This window comes from Rosa rugosa, chromosome 2 (genome assembly GCF_958449725.1).
Source record: "Rosa rugosa chromosome 2, drRosRugo1.1, whole genome shotgun sequence".
NCBI lineage: Eukaryota > Viridiplantae > Streptophyta > Magnoliopsida > Rosales > Rosaceae > Rosa > Rosa rugosa.
In genome coordinates this window covers 24,692,318-24,710,398 of record NC_084821.1, presented here as the reverse complement: position 1 = coordinate 24,710,398, position 18,081 = coordinate 24,692,318, and the positions used below count along the sequence as shown (strand labels likewise).

Below are 18,081 nucleotides of genomic sequence, written 5' to 3'. Positions count from 1 at the left end.
TAAACAATCAATGATTGATGAATTTATAGAAACACCATGGTTGGCCATGCAGTGCCTAACTTTTCAAACCAAATAACGAAGAGTAATGTAGGATGTGACTCTCCCCTAGAGTCTCTGGACTTGGACGTATGAAACACAAACACACCTTTCATACACAATCACACATCCCCATTAATGAATGACTAATGAAGTCGATTGAATCTGACTTACTTAATTGTAACATTTCTTCACATTAATGAATGGTTACTGATTTTGTAAGAAAAAAATACACAATCACACATCCCCATCCTCACTTGAATTTAACCTACCGTTAAGTGCAGCGCCACGGCACCACCCACTTGCCTCCCTCTTAAGTTGCCATAATAGGGTCGGGTCCCACAAATAATATGATTCCGGGCCATCAATCCAGCCAGCCAAATTCCTATTCAGGAATCAGGATATAAGAACAGCAGCCGCCTTGGATTTTGTGGATTTGTTTAATGCTGGGGGTAATTGTAATTTGACAAGACAGCGGGGCCCGCCGCGTGGGGCTGGGGACCAATGAAACCGGGGGAGTGTGTGGGATGGATTTGTGCTTCTAGAAGGCGTTGAAATTAGAATGGAGCGAGCCTGCCAGGGTTGATTTAGTCGCACAAGTACAAAAAAAACGGTGAGCGCGTGTTTGTCCGCACTAGATTTTTTGGAAAGTTTTCTGGTAAGTGAGTAAATGGGTGTGCGACTTCTTCCGGTCTACTCTTACTCTGCGAAAGACTTCAGCTGTACTTTTACTTAGGTATCGTACTGGTCCTTTTTTCGGTAAAAATTCTGTAGAAAACTTTTGCAGCAGGAAAGGGAAATATTAAATGTCCATTGAAGACGTGCCTATGAATTAAATATGGTATCATCATAGATACCATCTAAGTAATGCAATCTTAATTAGCATCATGATCGTCCTAAAGTTTGATTTTCTTGTATTCCCCTTTCTGTGTTCCCAGCGTTTCACTTGGATCAGTTGGGAGGAGGAGTGTGTCGTAGTTTTGTTTTATAACTTTTATTCTGTCATAAAAAATAAAATAAAAAATCTTAATTGCCAAAAGGAAAAATAGTAATGCAATATAGTGAAGCCTAAAAATAATTACCCTTGTCCGTTGAGAATTATGTTGAAATACTTTTGCGAAGGGGAAGTCGGTTGTAGCGGTTATTTTCAATTTTTTTTTTTTAAGGGTTTTAAATTTTAGTTTTGATTTAGGTCAAATAAGTCCCTACTCATTTAAGGTAGAATAGGGTTAGTTTGTGGTGTCATTTCTGAAGACAAGTTAACTTATATTCAGTTTACTTCTTTGGTCAATTTGCTAACGAGCGGCCCTTATTTACACATGGTTTAACTCTCTGTGTGAAGGAATTGTCATGTAACTGTCATGTTTAATAGTTTAAATATATGGACTTTTCGATTGTGATCCCTGCTAGAACACAGAACCATTCTCATATGGTTTTGTCCCATCAAACAAAAACTGAGAAGATATAGTGTGGATCTAGGAGAAGATCAGATGGATTCCAATACCAGCCAACCAAGTCAGTTTATTTGATATGTTATAGTTTATAGCAACATTTGATTTAATTTTTGAGATAGCTTTCTTGAATTATATGTTTGATGTATTTATATTATCTAACATTTTTTTTTCCCAACAAGTAGTCAATTATTAGTAAATATGGTGCTATAGAGAAGTTGGACCAATGGATCATATATACTAGGGTTTGAGAAACTACCTCTTGCGGCGGCTTCTCGTATCTCCCCATTGCTTGTCAATGGTGGCCATGGCGGCCTCTAGACTGCTTATTCTCCTTCTTTTTGCTTTGGGTAGCGATGATGTTGTGATGGTGTTGGGTTTTGGTGATATTTCTGTTGCGGATGTGGGTATTGCAACGGGGGTTGGCGGCGTTGATTGCGTGGTATGCTCGATGATAACCCGAGGTGGTTTTGGTCGAGATGGGGTCTCGGTTGCTCGGATTGCAGAGTGGATGAAGGAGCCCGGAGATCTGAGCGCTCCATGTGCTTGGCTCTTGATCGCGATCGTGGGCGCTGGGACCAATTTGGGTGTGCCCGACTCTTGGGAGGATTTGACGGCGGCGGGCATGACGGTGGGGGAAGGTTTCGGATCTGTACTCTCATGTGGAGGGTGCTGGTAGCTTGAACGTTGGCAACAGCTTGTGCGGCAGCAGTAGTGGCAGCTACGGCGACGGGGGTGGTTGTTCCAGCAGTGACATTGCCATCTGTGGCGATGCTGAGGCTTGGGTGTGCGGTGGCTCAACTGCTAGGGCTTCAAGTGGGCTGAGTGTTTGGGCTCCAAACAAGATATTGGGCCTAATATGGGCACATTTGGGTCCTGGTTTTTTATTTTTTATTTTTTATTTTTATTTTAAAAGTGGGCTTTCTTATTTTTTATGAGGAGGCTTTAGTTTCTTTTCTGTCTACTTGAGTAGAAAGGATCGCAAAGTAAAGAGAGACCCTGTTGGGCTCCGATCCATTGAGGCTTTTTTTAATTCCTCAGGGCTCTACTTTTCTTTGTTTGGGCTTAATCCTAGAAGGTGGGTGTACTAGGAGATTACTAGTTTGGTTTGCTCTTTTAGTTAGGGTTGACTTTGTAGTAGTTTCTACGGAACGGTTCTTTCTGTCGCCCCCATAGGGGGGATCGTTTTTGTACTGCTTGCTGAGCTGCATAATGGATGACCTCTTCTATTCGAAAAAAAAAAAATTATCTAACAAGCTGACCAAATAAAATGAAACTTATAATCCAAGTAAGTGAATCGTTGAAGATAAAAAAAACCTCATCATTTTAATAATACAGTATGTTCACCAAGGACATTACCCATATTCTTGACCGAAAATATATAATTGGAGATCCTAAATAATGTTTCGAAATTTCTGTCCTAGTCATACCAAAATTCACTTGAAGGAGTCAAAATCCTGAACATCAGCCGGTTTTCTACATTTTTTTTTTCTCTCAGTATTTTCCTATATCCATTTTATTTAGTCAATGTTTGACCTACATTTTTATTGTTATGTCTAAGTTCCTTTAGCTGTTCATGCCTGAAGTGGTAATAAAATTCAACAGTGGGAAAGGGCAAGAGTGTCGAGTCTTAAAGTCTAACCTTTTTTTTGGGCTCTTCAAGTTTCACATTGATTAGTTGTCGAGGTACTATATCACGTAAGTGAATGGCCAATGAGAACTGACTGAACAGCCATGTTTATCTAATAAAACAGTACCGGTTAGAATAAAATGCCATTTAAAAACTTTACTGAGAAGAGAATATTGCAAATATTATTCAAACCTAATACAATTATTTAAAAAAAAAAATGTATTCAATGGTAACATCATTCATGTAATGTATGTAGAATTTGTTATTTTATTGTCTAGCCAATTTGTATTAGCGTTGAAAATGAAATACCATTTAAAGGGTTTATCACAAGAACACTGAAGAGAGAATATTTGCTATTTTATTCCAAGGTGTACATAGAATTTCTGCTATCTTTAGTTTTATGTCAAGATTTTTTTTTTATCTGCAACGATAATTATGTAATGTAATTCTGATGTTTCTCAATAATAATTAACAGTTTAAATTTCTTCCAAACCACTGAATTTTTCATCGAAATTTATGTCATTTAACTTAAATAGTATTTGAGTGATATTCAAAATATGTATGAAACAAACTTTCAAGTATCAGTATTTTATTAATGTGTCTAAATACGAAATATTAAAATTTATAGTGAAACCGAAATACCAAATTTTGATACTAATCACACAGATAAAAGTAAAGCAGTAGTCAGGTCTCACACAGTTGAATTCCCAACCACAAACGGAATATTCCCACGAGAGCTCAACCTCAAAGCTCCATCAAAATTCAAAACAGCAGTGGATCCAAAATTTTAAATCTATTTTCCACCCAGACAAGAACCAGCATTTCATTTCAGATAAAAAAAAAAGAGTAGAAACCGACAAGAACAAGCATTTACAATCTTAATTTATTTTGGCGGAAACCTCGATTTGGTTAGAAAAATACAACATTTTGGACAATGTCCTAGTCAACATTTAGGGGACGACAGCTCCCCCCCTCCAGTATAATACACCCATACCCAATCACCATACACCACAATTACCAGCCGTCCGATCAACATCCCGACAATAATCGACGGTGGGGTCGCCTTCACACTTATAATAAAGGTGCGGGGCCTTCGTCGGTTGCGTCTCCACGTTGATCCGCGTAAAATGAAGAAGTAGTCCCAATTTGACCAACGACCGTCCAACGCACACTTTTTTTTTTTGGAAGAAAAAACAAAATTTCGGAAAGTAAAACAAAAAACAGATGGAGAGAGATGGCAGAATCATTTTTTCTCTTATTTGTTTACTCCCTCCTATATTTTTTTTTTCTTCTACTTCGTCCTCAGTCTATATAAGGCTGAACCAAAGCTCCTCACACAAATATCTTCCTCTCTCTTCTTCCCTCTCTCACAATTTCTCATTCTTCACCAAAGCAAAGTAAACAGAGTGAAGAAATTTGAGGACAGGGACAAAAAAAGTCAAATATTGGATCGTACGTCGTGATTGAGTTGAAGTTTTGGATCGTTAGAAGTTTTGGAGTTTGACTTTTAAGAGAGGTGTGATCGGGAGGAGGTAAAAATGGCGGCTGCAATGGCCGGAGAAGACCTGATGAGGCAGTCGAGTAGCCGGAGGAGCTGGCGGTCGACGAGTGTGCGGGAAATGTGGAACGCGCCGGACGTGTTTCAGAGGAGCGGGAGGCAGCAGGCGGTGGATGAGGAGGAGGAGCTCAAGTGGGCCGCCATCGAGCGGTTGCCGACTTACGATAGGATGAGGAGGGGGATGTTGACTCAGGTGATGAGCAATGGTAGGATTATGCATGACACAGTTGATGTGGCCAATCTTGGCGCTCAGGATAAGAAGCAGTTGATGGAGAGCATACTCAAGGTTGTTGAGGACGATAACGAGAAGTTCTTGCAGAGACTCAGAGCCAGAAACGATAGGTTTGCTTTGCTTCTCTTCTTTCTCTTCTCTTTTGTTTGATTCATTCATTTCTGGTGGTTTGTTTCCACTAGTACGAATGAGATTTTGAATCTGGAATTTTTTTGTTACTTAATTGTTTTACTTATTTGGAAACAGGGTTGGTATTGAGGTTCCGAAAGTGGAGGTTCGATTCCAGAACTTAGAGATTGAGGGAGATGCATATGTCGGCACAAGAGCTCTTCCAACTCTACTCAACTCTACTTTGAACGCACTAGAGGTATTATTTTCGAAAGTCTAATACGTTGACTAGAAAAGTTAATCCGTTTGAGTTCATAGTTTTCTAAAGTTTCTATACATGTGTGAATATAGGCATTAATTGGATTGGTTGGACTCTCACCGTCGAAGAAAAGAGTTGTTAAGATACTCCAAGATGTGAGCGGTATTGTGAAACCATCAAGGTATGCTTCTGAATTCCCAGATCTATTTTCTTTGCTGGACTGGAATTAGTAGTAATATGCTTGCATGAATAAAACTCAACAGAATGAATTTGCCTGACATTAATTGTGAACTAAACTCAGTATGCCTTTAAAAAGTAGATGAGAATATTGTATTGAAGTATAGTTTTGTCTCTGAACTTTGTTCCTGAGCTTGTTCTGTTGTTTGTCATCAGGGTTACGCTTCTTCTTGGACCTCCTTCTTCAGGAAAAACGACACTGCTAAAAGCTCTTGCTGGCAAACTCGATAAAGATCTAAGGGTTTGTCATCTACTTTTTTTCCGTACCTTTTTATCATGCAGTTCGTGTGTATTCTATTAGGAATGTTATAAACACTTTAGGGAATTTTAGTGTACATGTTTAATTTTTCATACGTATTGACTAGTTGGGATTATAAACAGGTAAGTGGGACTGTTACCTACTGTGGCCATGAATTTAAGGAGTTTGTACCTCAGAGAACTTCCGCTTACATTAGTCAGCATGATCTTCATTATGGTGAGATGACAGTTCGTGAAACAATGGATTTCTCCGGACGTTGCCTCGGAGTTGGAACCAGGTATGATATGCTGGTAGAGTTGTCTAGAAGGGAGAAAGATTCAGGTATCAAACCTGATCCTGAAATCGATGCATTCATGAAAGCCACATCTATGTCGGGCCAGGAAACCAGTTTGATCACAGATTATGTTCTAAAGGTGTGTTGATTGACTCTTAAGGTTGTATTCTTGTTCTTTTATTGTTACCGTGCAAGCCTAACATGTTTAATTCTTTTGACAGATACTTGGACTAGATATCTGTGCTGATATTATGGTGGGTGACGACATGAGAAGGGGTATCTCTGGAGGGCAAAAGAAGCGTGTAACTACGGGTATGTGACTATATGCCATATTATTAGTTATTACATAAAACAACATTGGGTTTCATGATGTTATGCTTTCTATTTGGCCTTGAATGAGAGTAAGATACTGACCATGTTAATTTTGCATGTTTTACTTAAGAGTTTACTATCAATTTAGGAATAATGTTAATGCGCAGACGTTTTCCCTAAATTTTAGATTGTTGGTGTTTTTTCTGAATGCAGGAGAAATGTTGGTTGGACCAGCAAAAGCATTTTTCATGGATGAAATATCAACAGGACTGGACAGTTCCACTACCTTTCAGATTGTCAAGTTTATGAGACAGATGGTTCATATTATGGATGTATCAATGGTCATCTCTCTCTTGCAGCCTGCACCTGAGACGTATGACCTTTTTGATGACATTATTCTTATTTCTGAGGGTCAAATTGTCTACCAAGGCCCACGTGAGAGTGTTCTTGAGTTTTTTGAACATATGGGATTCAAATGCCCAGATAGAAAGGGTGTTGCTGACTTCTTGCAAGAAGTGACCTCAAAGAAGGATCAAGAACAGTACTGGTATAAGAAGAACCAACCTTACAGATATGTCTCCGTACCTGATTTCGTAAGGGCTTTCACCTCTTTCCATGTTGGTCAACGGCTTGTGGAGGAACTAAGAGTTCCTTATGATAAAAGAACTACACATCCTGCTGCTTTGGTGAAAGAAAAGTATGGAATATCCAACATGGAGCTCTTCAAGGCATGTATGTCAAGGGAATGGCTGCTGATGAAGCGTAACTCTTTTGTGTACATCTTCAAAACTACCCAGATCACAATCATGGCTACAATTGCTTTGACTGTATTCTTAAGAACGGAAATGAAAGCTGGGACAGTAGAAGATTCTGCCAAATTTTGGGGAGCTCTGTTTTTCAGTCTCATTAATGTCATGTTTAACGGAATGGCAGAGCTTGCAATGACAGGTTTCAGGCTTCCTGTGTACTTTAAACAAAGAGATGCCTTGTTCTACCCTGGCTGGGCTTTTGGCTTGCCGATTTGGCTAACCAGAATTCCAATTTCACTGTTGGAATCTGGCATATGGATCATTTTTACGTACTACACCATCGGATTTGCCCCTGCAGCCAGTAGGTAAGCTTCAGTTTATCAGTGATATCCGTTCTTGGACACTTCATATTGGTGATGGTAAAGAAATGATAAAACACAAAGCAACCTAGTTATTTGGTGATCTAACACATGTCCAATATGTTTTTTAGGTTCTTTAAACAGTTCTTGGCTTTCTTCGGTATACATCAGATGGCACTCTCCCTCTTCCGTTTCATTGCTGCTCTTGGGAGATCAGAGGTTGTTTCAGGCACAATTGGTTCCTTTACTTTGCTAATGGTGTTTGTCCTAGGAGGTTTCATTGTTGCTAAAGGTTAGAAATCCTTCTCTTTTATGCTCAATATATGCTAATGCATAATAGTTTGATTAAGAACTGTATTGACTTTTAAGTTATTCAACTCATAGCCTGTTAGATCCCTTCATATGTATTAAAATATTCAATCTTTATGTGCAGATGACATTGAATCATGGATGATATGGGGCTACTATGTTTCACCTATGATGTACGGACAGAATGCAATTGCTATCAATGAATTTCTGGACAAAAGATGGAGTGCTGTAAGTTCTCCTAAATGTCAATTGAAACCTTGCTTTACATTAGTATTAATTTTTGAAGTCTTCTATATAGGTTGAGTTGACTAATGAAATTTTTAATCTCTTTGCTCAGCCTCTCGTCAACGCAAGTCAACCCACAGTAGGAAAGCTACTTCTCAAGCAAAGAGGCCTCTATACTGAAGAGTATTGGTATTGGATTTGTGTCGCAGCACTCTTCGCGTTTTCTCTTCTGTTTAATGTTCTTTTCATCGCATGCTTGACCTTCTTAGATCGTAAGTGGATAATTTTCAGATGCCATTGGTCATTGTTATGGTAAATGGATCAGATGCTGATCATTGTTTTCTTTCTATATCAATTTCAGCTCTCGGTGAAACTAAAACTTTGATTGAGAATGATGACGCTGAAAGCAACAGGAAGCGACGATCCAATCCTGAAGGTAACATGGATTGTTCTGTTTGTTTCTGTGATCTTAACTTGGGAGTGTTCTACTTCTGCAAGACAGCATGTTGCTAAAGATTTGGTGAAGTACAAATTCTACTGCACAGATGTTACGTCCTGAAGTCTTAACATATTGTGAACGATTACAGGTATTGACATGCAAGTGAGAAATGCTCAAGGAGGTCAAGCCAAAAGAGGAATGGTCTTGCCTTTCCAGCCCCTTTCACTTGCTTTCAACCATGTGAATTACTATGTGGATATGCCTGCTGTAAGTAACTTGGCTTCTTTTTCCTTTGAGTTTTTAGTTAGAAAAGTATTTATGAGATAATGAGACGGTATATATCATTGTCTTTAAAGAAAACAATATTCCCTTAAATGCATATTTTTTTCTTTTTCAAAAGTTGTAGTTAAGAATTATCACCCCAATCATATGATGCCAAGGCAAACACATGTCATGGTCTATGACAATCTTCCTTGCTTCCTTAGTAACACCTTTTGTGTCCTTACCAGGAAATGAAAACCCAAGGGATTGAAGAGACCAGACTGCAACTACTGAGAGATATTAGTGGTGCATTTAGGCCAGGTGTTTTGACTGCATTAGTTGGTGTTAGTGGTGCTGGAAAGACCACCTTGATGGATGTCTTGGCTGGAAGAAAGACAGGGGGGTACATTGAAGGAAGCATTACCATCTCGGGTTACCCAAAGAACCAAGAGACATTTGCTCGGGTCAGCGGTTACTGTGAGCAGAATGACATTCATTCTCCATTTATTACTGTTTATGAATCTCTCCTATACTCTGCATGGCTGCGTCTTGCTAAAGATGTCAAGACAGATACACGAAAGGTATGACCACTTCAATCTTATAGCAATTGCAACATATAAACGCAGGTTGTAGGCAATGAAATCCATCTACAACTATCTTTTTACCTATAAAGGAGGTGGATACTGTGGTTGACTGATTTTTTTGTTTGTTGTTTTTTCTGTTATTAGATGTTTGTTGATGAGGTTATGGACTTGGTCGAGCTTCATCCATTAAGGAATGCTTTAGTTGGACTTCCAGGAGTTGATGGACTTTCAACTGAGCAAAGGAAAAGGCTCACCATTGCTGTGGAATTGGTTGCAAATCCTTCTATCATCTTCATGGATGAGCCAACTTCAGGTCTTGATGCTAGAGCAGCTGCCATTGTTATGCGTACTGTAAGAAACACTGTGGATACAGGACGAACTGTTGTCTGCACGATTCATCAACCTAGCATTGACATTTTTGAAGCTTTTGATGAGGTATGATTTATTTCAAATCTGTTATCTGTAACAGAGATCACTATCTCAAGTGCCATGTTTCATATTTCTTCATTTTCCCTTGCAGCTTTTCTTAATGAAAAGAGGAGGACAAGTGACTTATGCTGGACCTCTAGGTCGCCAATCTCACAAGCTTGTTGAATATTTTGAGGTAGGTTTATACTGTACTTTAATATTCAATTTCCTTTCCAGTGAATTCCAAAAAACCATGTTTGAGGCAGAACTTCAATGAGAGAATTTATAGAAACATTAAAATAATAATATTGCAACATACATCTTTGTAGTTACAAGTTTGACCAATATCTAAAACATTTTGCAGGCTATACCAGGGGTTGCCAAGATCAAAGATGGTTATAATCCTGCTACCTGGATGTTAGAGGTCAGCTCTTCAGCAATGGAAGCTCAACTTGACATTGACTTTGCAGAAGTATACGTGAACTCTGATCTCTATAGGTAAGTGGCATGTAACTATTTCCTTTTCTATTCTGTTATTTCCACCCATTTGTCTGTTTGTACTTTGTAATAAGTTTTCTCACCATTTTTGTTTTCACTCGCTCAGGAGAACTCAGGAACTGATCAAGGAGCTAAGCACACCGGAGCCTGGCTCTAAGGATCTTTACTTCCCCACCCAATACTCACAAAGCTATCTAACTCAATGCAAGGCTTGCTTCTGGAAACAACACTGGTCATACTGGAGAAACTCACGATACAATGCCATTAGGTTTTTCATGACGATTTGCATTGGTGGATTATTTGGTGTTATTTTCTGGAGCAAGGGAGACCAGATGTAAGTTTAAGAACTTCATAAAATATATATATATATATATATATATATATATATATATATATATATATAATATGTATTATTCTTTTTTATTTTTAATCATTTTGAGTTTGTGCTCTAGCTGCATGCTTCCTCCAATCACTTACATTGTGAAACTGCATATTATATGTCAACAGCCACAAACAACAGGACTTGATTAATCTTTTGGGAGCTACCTATGCTGCTGTTCTTTTCCTTGGAGCTAGCAATGCTTCTGCTGTGCAATCCGTGGTTGCAGTTGAGAGAACAGTTTTCTACCGTGAAAGAGCAGCGGGAATGTATTCAGAGTTGCCTTACGCATTTGCTCAGGTAAGATATTGGAAGTTACACTGGGTTACTTTTTGGTACAGTGTTGAAGTCTCATCTCCTTGTTTACTGATTCATGTTTTCGTGTTATAGGTGGCTATTGAGACAATTTATGTTGCAATCCAAACCTTTATATATTCCTGTATTCTGTATTCCATGATCGGGTACACTTGGAAGGTGGAGAAGTTTTTCTACTTCTACTACTTCATTTTCATGTGCTTTACCTACTTCTCAATGTACGGAATGATGGTGGTTGCCCTAACTCCTGGCCATCAAATTGCTGCAATTGTTATGTCTTTCTTCCTGAGTTTCTGGAACTTGTTCTCTGGTTTCCTCATCCCTAGACCGGTATGTCTTGCAGTTCAACTATTTTTTATACATTACACTCATCCAATATTCTCGTACTGCATCTATTTGTCCAAGGAAATCATCTTTTTAACGCTTGATGCTCCATATTGCAGCTCATCCCCATCTGGTGGAGGTGGTACTACTGGGGTTCTCCAGTTGCTTGGACCATCTATGGTATCTTCGGATCTCAAGTTGGGGACATGACAGCTGAAATCGATATGCCGACTGGGGATAAAGTAGCAATTAACAAATTCGTCAAGGATTATTTAGGTTATGACTATGACTTCATGATCCCTGTTGTCATTGCTCATGTTGGTTGGGTCCTTCTCTTCTTCTTTGTCTTTGCCTATGGCATCAAGTTCCTCAACTTCCAAAGGAGATAAGCGCACTGTGCAGCAGTTTACCTTCAAAATGTGAAATAGATAGTTGAGTGTAAAACATTTTAGTTTAAGTTAGAGAGACAAAACTATGCCCTCTCTTTTTGTGTAGTTTTGATTGGTTTGGTTACCTTTTTCATTTTACTTCTGTATAGCTATTTTTATTCTTGAAAATTTTAATAAATAAAGTTTGTCATCATTCCTCTTAAGATGAAATACTATAGTTATGCTCTCTTCAAGTTTGGCAGTGATGATACCACATTGAAGAACACCTAGAATAAACTAAAAGGCAGGAAATTGTTGATTATGGTAGCTTATCAGTCATCACCTTCTTCCCTGGAAATTGTTGATTATGGTAGCTTATCAGTCATCACCTTCTTCCCTGTCCTTTATATTTCTTTGGGTCGTCCTTTCTTCCTTCCTTTATTCCCTCCCATCCACATATGTAGGTAGCAAAACTAAGGCCCCGTTTGGGATTGCTTCGCTTTTAAAAAAATTAGCTTTTGTTCAAAATTTTAGATTTTATTGTGTTTGGTAAATAAATAAAAAGCAGCTTTAATTAAAAGTTATAGGTCACTGGCAGCAGATTTTAGAAGCAGCCTAGAGGTTGCTTTTAGAAGCTGCTGTGGATTAAAACACACTCTGCAGTTGTTTTATGTACTGACAGCACTTTTAAAAATATTATTTATCAAACACGAAACTGTTTTAATTCACAGTTGATTATTCTCACAACACAGCAGCAGCAGTTTTTTAAAAAAGTCGCAGCAATCCCAAACTAGCCCTAAGCTATTTTGATATCCAAAACGAAGAACTAATCTATCAAAACGCCACACCTGAAAGACTTGCTAAAAAAATTATTCAAAAAGTAGTAGAACTGCAATGTTACCACACACCTGTGACTCCTTGCTAGTGCAACTTCAAAACAGATGAAACTAAATGAGAAATTTTATTCATACAATCTCTAAATACTTAATACACATCTCTTACTCAGTACACCTTTCATTTGATTTCTTATTTTATCATTTTATTAAATACACCACTCAAAGCTACCTAAACTATCCTCCAATCTCATAATACAAAATAATATCAAAATCACCGAGTTAAAAATTTATTATAATCACGAAGTGCGTTTATATTACACACGGAGATCATAGTCGAATTATGTAACCTAACTCAATAGTTGAAATCGTTAAATGATGTTACATAATAGTGAATACTAGTGAAAGTATTCAAATTTTGAATTTGAAGATGTTCTCTCTAGAACGGGCCTCATAGTTAAAGAAACATATAGCATAAGATCAAATTTAGTTCAATCGATACATTATTAATATTCCAAATAATTATGTAATTTATGAGCGAGCATATTCCAAAGTACGACTCGTCATACACTTTTAGTGAAGGCACTTATTAAACTTACATAGTCAATTGATATAAAAAAACAGAGGCACTTACTATCGTATATGTGCAGAAAGTTATAGCAACAATGTTCTTCCAAGAGATGGAAACAAAACCAAAGGAGCTGTTGGAGCTTGCATTGACAAGTCACGCCCTTGAAAAGCCCGAGTTATTTGAAGCTTGCATCGCTGACATTGAGCAGAAGATTATGGTAAAGGATAGAACAGCCGAGATGTTATGTACAACTTTTTGTTTCTCTGCTGTGTCTGAGGTACCTTTTAAGTTCTTGCAAAACATTCCACAATCTATTGCCTACACGTTTTTTTAATTTTTTATAATCCATAATTAATCCAGGATGAGCTGGAGCTAGCGTAAGAAAAATTACAACAGTGATCAAAGACTCACGCGTATTATTAGAGTATTGGAGCAAGGTCGTAAAACACAGTTGCGAAAGAAATCAAAACATCAAGTAATAGTAAGTACCAAGCAGTCCTATAAACATGAATTGTTACTTTCTGCATGCTCACAATACACCTATGTACATACTTGATTAACACAATCACATTTGTTTCAGAAGATTGAGTGTCTCCCCAAAGAAGATGCAAGGAACATTGAGTCGCTGATCGATGAATGATATTGAAGGGGAGATGCAATCAAATTTAGGAAGCAGCAGCAAGCAAGGAGGGAAGAAAATCGTTCAGGAACAAAAGGCGTAGAAACAGAAGAAAAAGAAAAATAATGGAGGAAAACAGAAAGATCAAGATCCCAAACCTCTTCTTCATCAATCTTCTGGCAATGTATGTCTAAACTCTAAACTATGCATCTACTTGGTCTATCTCACACACTCCAACATAGTACAAAAAGTGTGCATTTGACTTTTTACTGGACATGTGTTTTTGCGCTCTTAATGTTTGTGCATTTATTATATATGTAGGGATCAAATGACCCCCTTCCACTCCCAGCAAGGAAGTTTGGAATGAGAGTGAGAACCCTGTTGATATATATAACCATATGGTTTTCATTAAGAACATATGTTGGTGGAGAAAATTGAGGTTTATTGTGGAGAATGACCGAGCATGGATTAGAGATGAGTTTTCCATACTTCATAAGATAATAATCAGGTTAGACTCAAAACTGATTTCCTGCAAACTAATCTCAAGAACTGTACTTAGTTTTCTAGTTGAGGACCTCTCATTTTTTAACTTGCATTTAATAGTGTATCTTTTCCTTTATAGGGATTTGATTAGCCAGATCTCCCGATTTGAGCGGGCAAACAAGAAGAATGGTCGCTTGACTCTGGATAATATAGAGATGGTTGACAACTGTACCAGGATTCTACCTCTTGAAGGCCCAGACATGCCAACTTATAGGATGCAAGTTCGAGATTTACTGCCCGCATTACTTGGATGTAGTCGAGATCAAGAATTGAATTTATCAACTTGCACTTATCTGGAGCTATGTCACTTTCGAGACATGTTTGACTATGACTTGCCCATATTCGAGTTCGAACAGCTGTGAACAATCCTTTTCTAATGCTCTCCTCCTGAAGACAGAATGAGATTTATAGATAAAGCCATGTTGAGAGTGCAGTATGCTGGTTACGATAAGTGGGAGACCGACTACACAAACAACTGCAAAAACAGGTGTGGTACACTCAAAATGAGTGCTCAAAGTAGTATAGAATAAGTAAGGACATATCGTTCTAAGCCGGGGATTGGGGTATACTTCCTGTCAAAAACGTTAAACAAATTAGTATTATTCACAAAGTATAAAACAAAAATAAAACAAAGTATATATATATATATATATATATATATATATATATATATTTATGAAAATTACAAGATAAGGGGGAATTTATAAGAATTTGTATTCTAATCTAACTATTTAATCTAAATGATCAATCAAACCATGAATCAAGGTGTTATGAAATTGCCTTTAAATAGTTGTCCTGCTGGGACTAGGAGAAGTTAGTAATCAGCGTGTGCTGTGCACGTGAGTAGTTAATTATCGTTAAGTTAGGTTTATGTGTTAATCACATGCATTAGGGTTTAATAGTGTTGACCGCTACATGCTGGACACGTGTCCTTATCAGTTGGGATATATAAACCTAGAAATGTAACCCTTATTCTCATCTTGAATATAAGAGTTGTTTAATTTCCTTTTTCTTCTTTCGTTTCTCTTGTAATTTCTCTCGGTTACAGCTCCAACCCTAACACAAGGTAGAAGTAGGGGACGAAAAAGATATAAGATGTAGTTATCAACCATTAACACGAAAACAGAATATCAAATCATAAATCACGAATCAAAATATGTAGATGAAAGATATCAATCAAAAACAGAGATGAACGCATACAAAGTCTTTATTACTTCCCTTAGTTAAATTTACTAGATGAACGCACCATAGTTAAGCCTATTAAGCATGCAATTACTAGTGGTAGCTAATCACTAACAAGAACACAATCAATGCATTAAGCACATATGGAAGTTTGATCAATTTAAGCAAAGACAACAAGTTAGAACGCTAATCTTATCATGCAAAGCTCATTTTTGATTTACCTAAGGAACTATAGGTTTTCCACTTAGCATAAGACCTAGAACGCTAGCATATCTTAATCTGGAATCAATTATATGTAAATCCTAATTGTCTCGAACCAACTAAGATAAACACATATAAGATGGGATTGAAGCACAAAATCAACAAACATATCATGAAATCGCAATTAACAATATGAAAATCCTAAAACGTTTTCATGCTTCAAGGCTATTGAAAACTAAATATCAAAACATACTCTTTATTCTCATATATTTTCGAAACATCCATTTAAAACAAAAACTTAGAACGCTACTGAAATTTTTTTTAATGTTACAAGGCAAAGAAACCAAAAACAAAATAGAAAAGGACATGGTTACACTTTTGAAGAGCTTCAAGAAAGCAAGAAAGACTTCAAGAGGATGGAAGACGTTGATGATGACTACGGCAAGGATGTGGAGATGCTTCATGGCTTCAATGCTTGAACAATGGAGAGAGGTGAAATTTAGAGAATAAAGGGGAGGAATTACGAATTTGATTATGGGTTTTGATGATTTTTCAAAGTTTGTGGAATGGATGGAAGTATATGGAGGGAGAGAGATGGTATGAATAGGGTGAAGTAAGGTCTGTAGGACGTCCAACATTGGTGAGTGTATAGAGGAAGCTTTAGATGTTAACCCTAGATCTCCTCCTTCAAATTTGATTCAATTTCCTTCTCTGTGTTGATGTAGATTTCCTCTTGAATTTTCTCATCAATCCACGTCATCATGGCTGCAATATATCCTCAAAATCAAATCAAATATGGAGTGAAGACCTTCCCAAACTCATCCAAAAGATATTCACGTCAAAAACTCTCCTTATTTGCGCAAAACAGATTCACTTGCAGATTGACCTTTGTGTACTAAATCAGCCATAACTTCTTCTAGAAAATTGATATTGACGAACCATAAAAATTTCTGAAAACTATACATCCGTAGCTTTCCAACCATATAAGGATCATCATCTAGTTCGTTCTGAGATGCTCTCAGGACTCTATCGAAGTTGACTGAATCTATTTAGGACTCTTATGTCGAAATATTCTTGAACCTTCCGGAATCTTCTCGAGTTCTCCTTGTTCAACAGGGACTCCTAGTCTTGTTAGGTTTCCTTTTCCTGGCAGGATTAGGTTTCCTTATCCAATTGGGATTCTGTCATTTGTCATTTTTGTCATTTCCATGAGTTTGACTCCTAACTGACTAAGGATTTCTACTTCAACAGGGACTCCTTTTCCTAATAGGATTGGGAAAATATAATTTCTCAATTTTTTTCCCATTTCTGCGCAATTTCCTCCTTACCTTCCTTTTTAGACTCAAAAGTACCTAAAACACTAAACTAAGTTAGAAATGATAACGTTAAGAGAATAACTAAGTTTGATGACCCATTAGATAACATGTTTTATGTTAGGAGGTGTTGGCATCACTAGTTCAAAAAACCTTCCGTTAGAGAATCCAACTCAACCTGGATCGTATTTTTCCATTTAGGCCAAATCTCTTTACGTTGGCATTCATCATTTGTTAGCCAAATAGTCATCCTCAAGTATAAGGGGTACAAGTAATAGTATATGGATTTAAGAAAGGTTGTCGAACCCACGAGGATTTGATTCCTTTCACTAGCTAGGGTGTGAACCTAAGAAGAGCTAGAATATGCAAATGTACAATCACAAACCTAAATTCACAAGGAAATCTAGGCTCATGGTGAGTATGTGCAAGATGGAGTCGTGATTTGATTTTGGTTTTTGAAGATAGTTTTGAATTGAAAACAACTAGATGCTCAAATGTAAACTAAATTACTCTAAACTAAACTAGTGATCAAATGGATGAAAGTTAGAATTTAGATTGTCTACCACTAACCTCCCTTGCAAGTATTGATGCATTTCTATATGAATGATGCTAAATTAATTAATCAATTTCTCTCCTTGCATCCCTCTCGGGTATGACAAGGGACATGCTCCTTTTGTGATATCAAGCAACCCCTCTCGGGTGTAGTACTTAACTACTTAAGTCATGCATTTAAATCCGGTTAGGTATCTAGTGCATTACCCTAACTGCATAAAGTTTGGAGATGAAGAAATCATGCAAACCAACCAATCTTATCTCTAAGTGATTGTAATTCACAACCCCTACATGCACACCTAGTGTGCTTTCATGCTTTAACATTCAAAGGTTACCAAGCTCTAAACATTATATCATGACATAGCAAACACACATACTCAAAGTGGTAAAGTCTAAGCATATGCATTCAACTCTTGAACTAGCATGTAGGCATGTTAAAGAAAATTGCATAACATCATATTATAGCATCAATCCATACAAGATTGGCTAGGGCTTTCAACCCTAGCCCCAACAAAGTAACTACTCACTCATAATCATACAAATTAGCATCAAATCTATAACATACATTAAGGTAATTTAAAGAGTTAAAGGAAAGAATGAACTAGTTGAAGCTTGATAAATCAATGGCTAGCTCCTCCCTTGTTTTCCTCCTTTAATGCTCCTTGACTCCTCCTTGATGGTGGAATGGATGGA

General features: G+C 37.4%; 1 protein-coding gene across 1 annotated transcript; it reads left to right on the top strand.

The window, feature by feature from the left end:
- The first annotated feature begins 4,452 nt into the window (after positions 1 to 4,452).
- LOC133734763 (pleiotropic drug resistance protein 2-like) lies at positions 4,453 to 11,798 on the top strand. The gene is made up of 20 exons (XM_062162373.1): positions 4,453 to 5,017; positions 5,154 to 5,274; positions 5,367 to 5,455; positions 5,668 to 5,752; positions 5,893 to 6,183; positions 6,266 to 6,356; positions 6,570 to 7,470; positions 7,596 to 7,756; positions 7,898 to 8,001; positions 8,111 to 8,270; positions 8,360 to 8,434; positions 8,586 to 8,704; positions 8,947 to 9,279; positions 9,427 to 9,717; positions 9,803 to 9,886; positions 10,055 to 10,188; positions 10,295 to 10,522; positions 10,696 to 10,867; positions 10,958 to 11,212; positions 11,326 to 11,798. The coding sequence occupies exons 1-20, from the start codon at positions 4,656 to 4,658 to the stop codon at positions 11,593 to 11,595; spliced, it is 4,326 nt and encodes a 1,441-aa protein (XP_062018357.1). The 5' UTR covers positions 4,453 to 4,655; the 3' UTR covers positions 11,596 to 11,798.
- Positions 11,799 to 18,081: the final 6,283 nt, after the last annotated feature.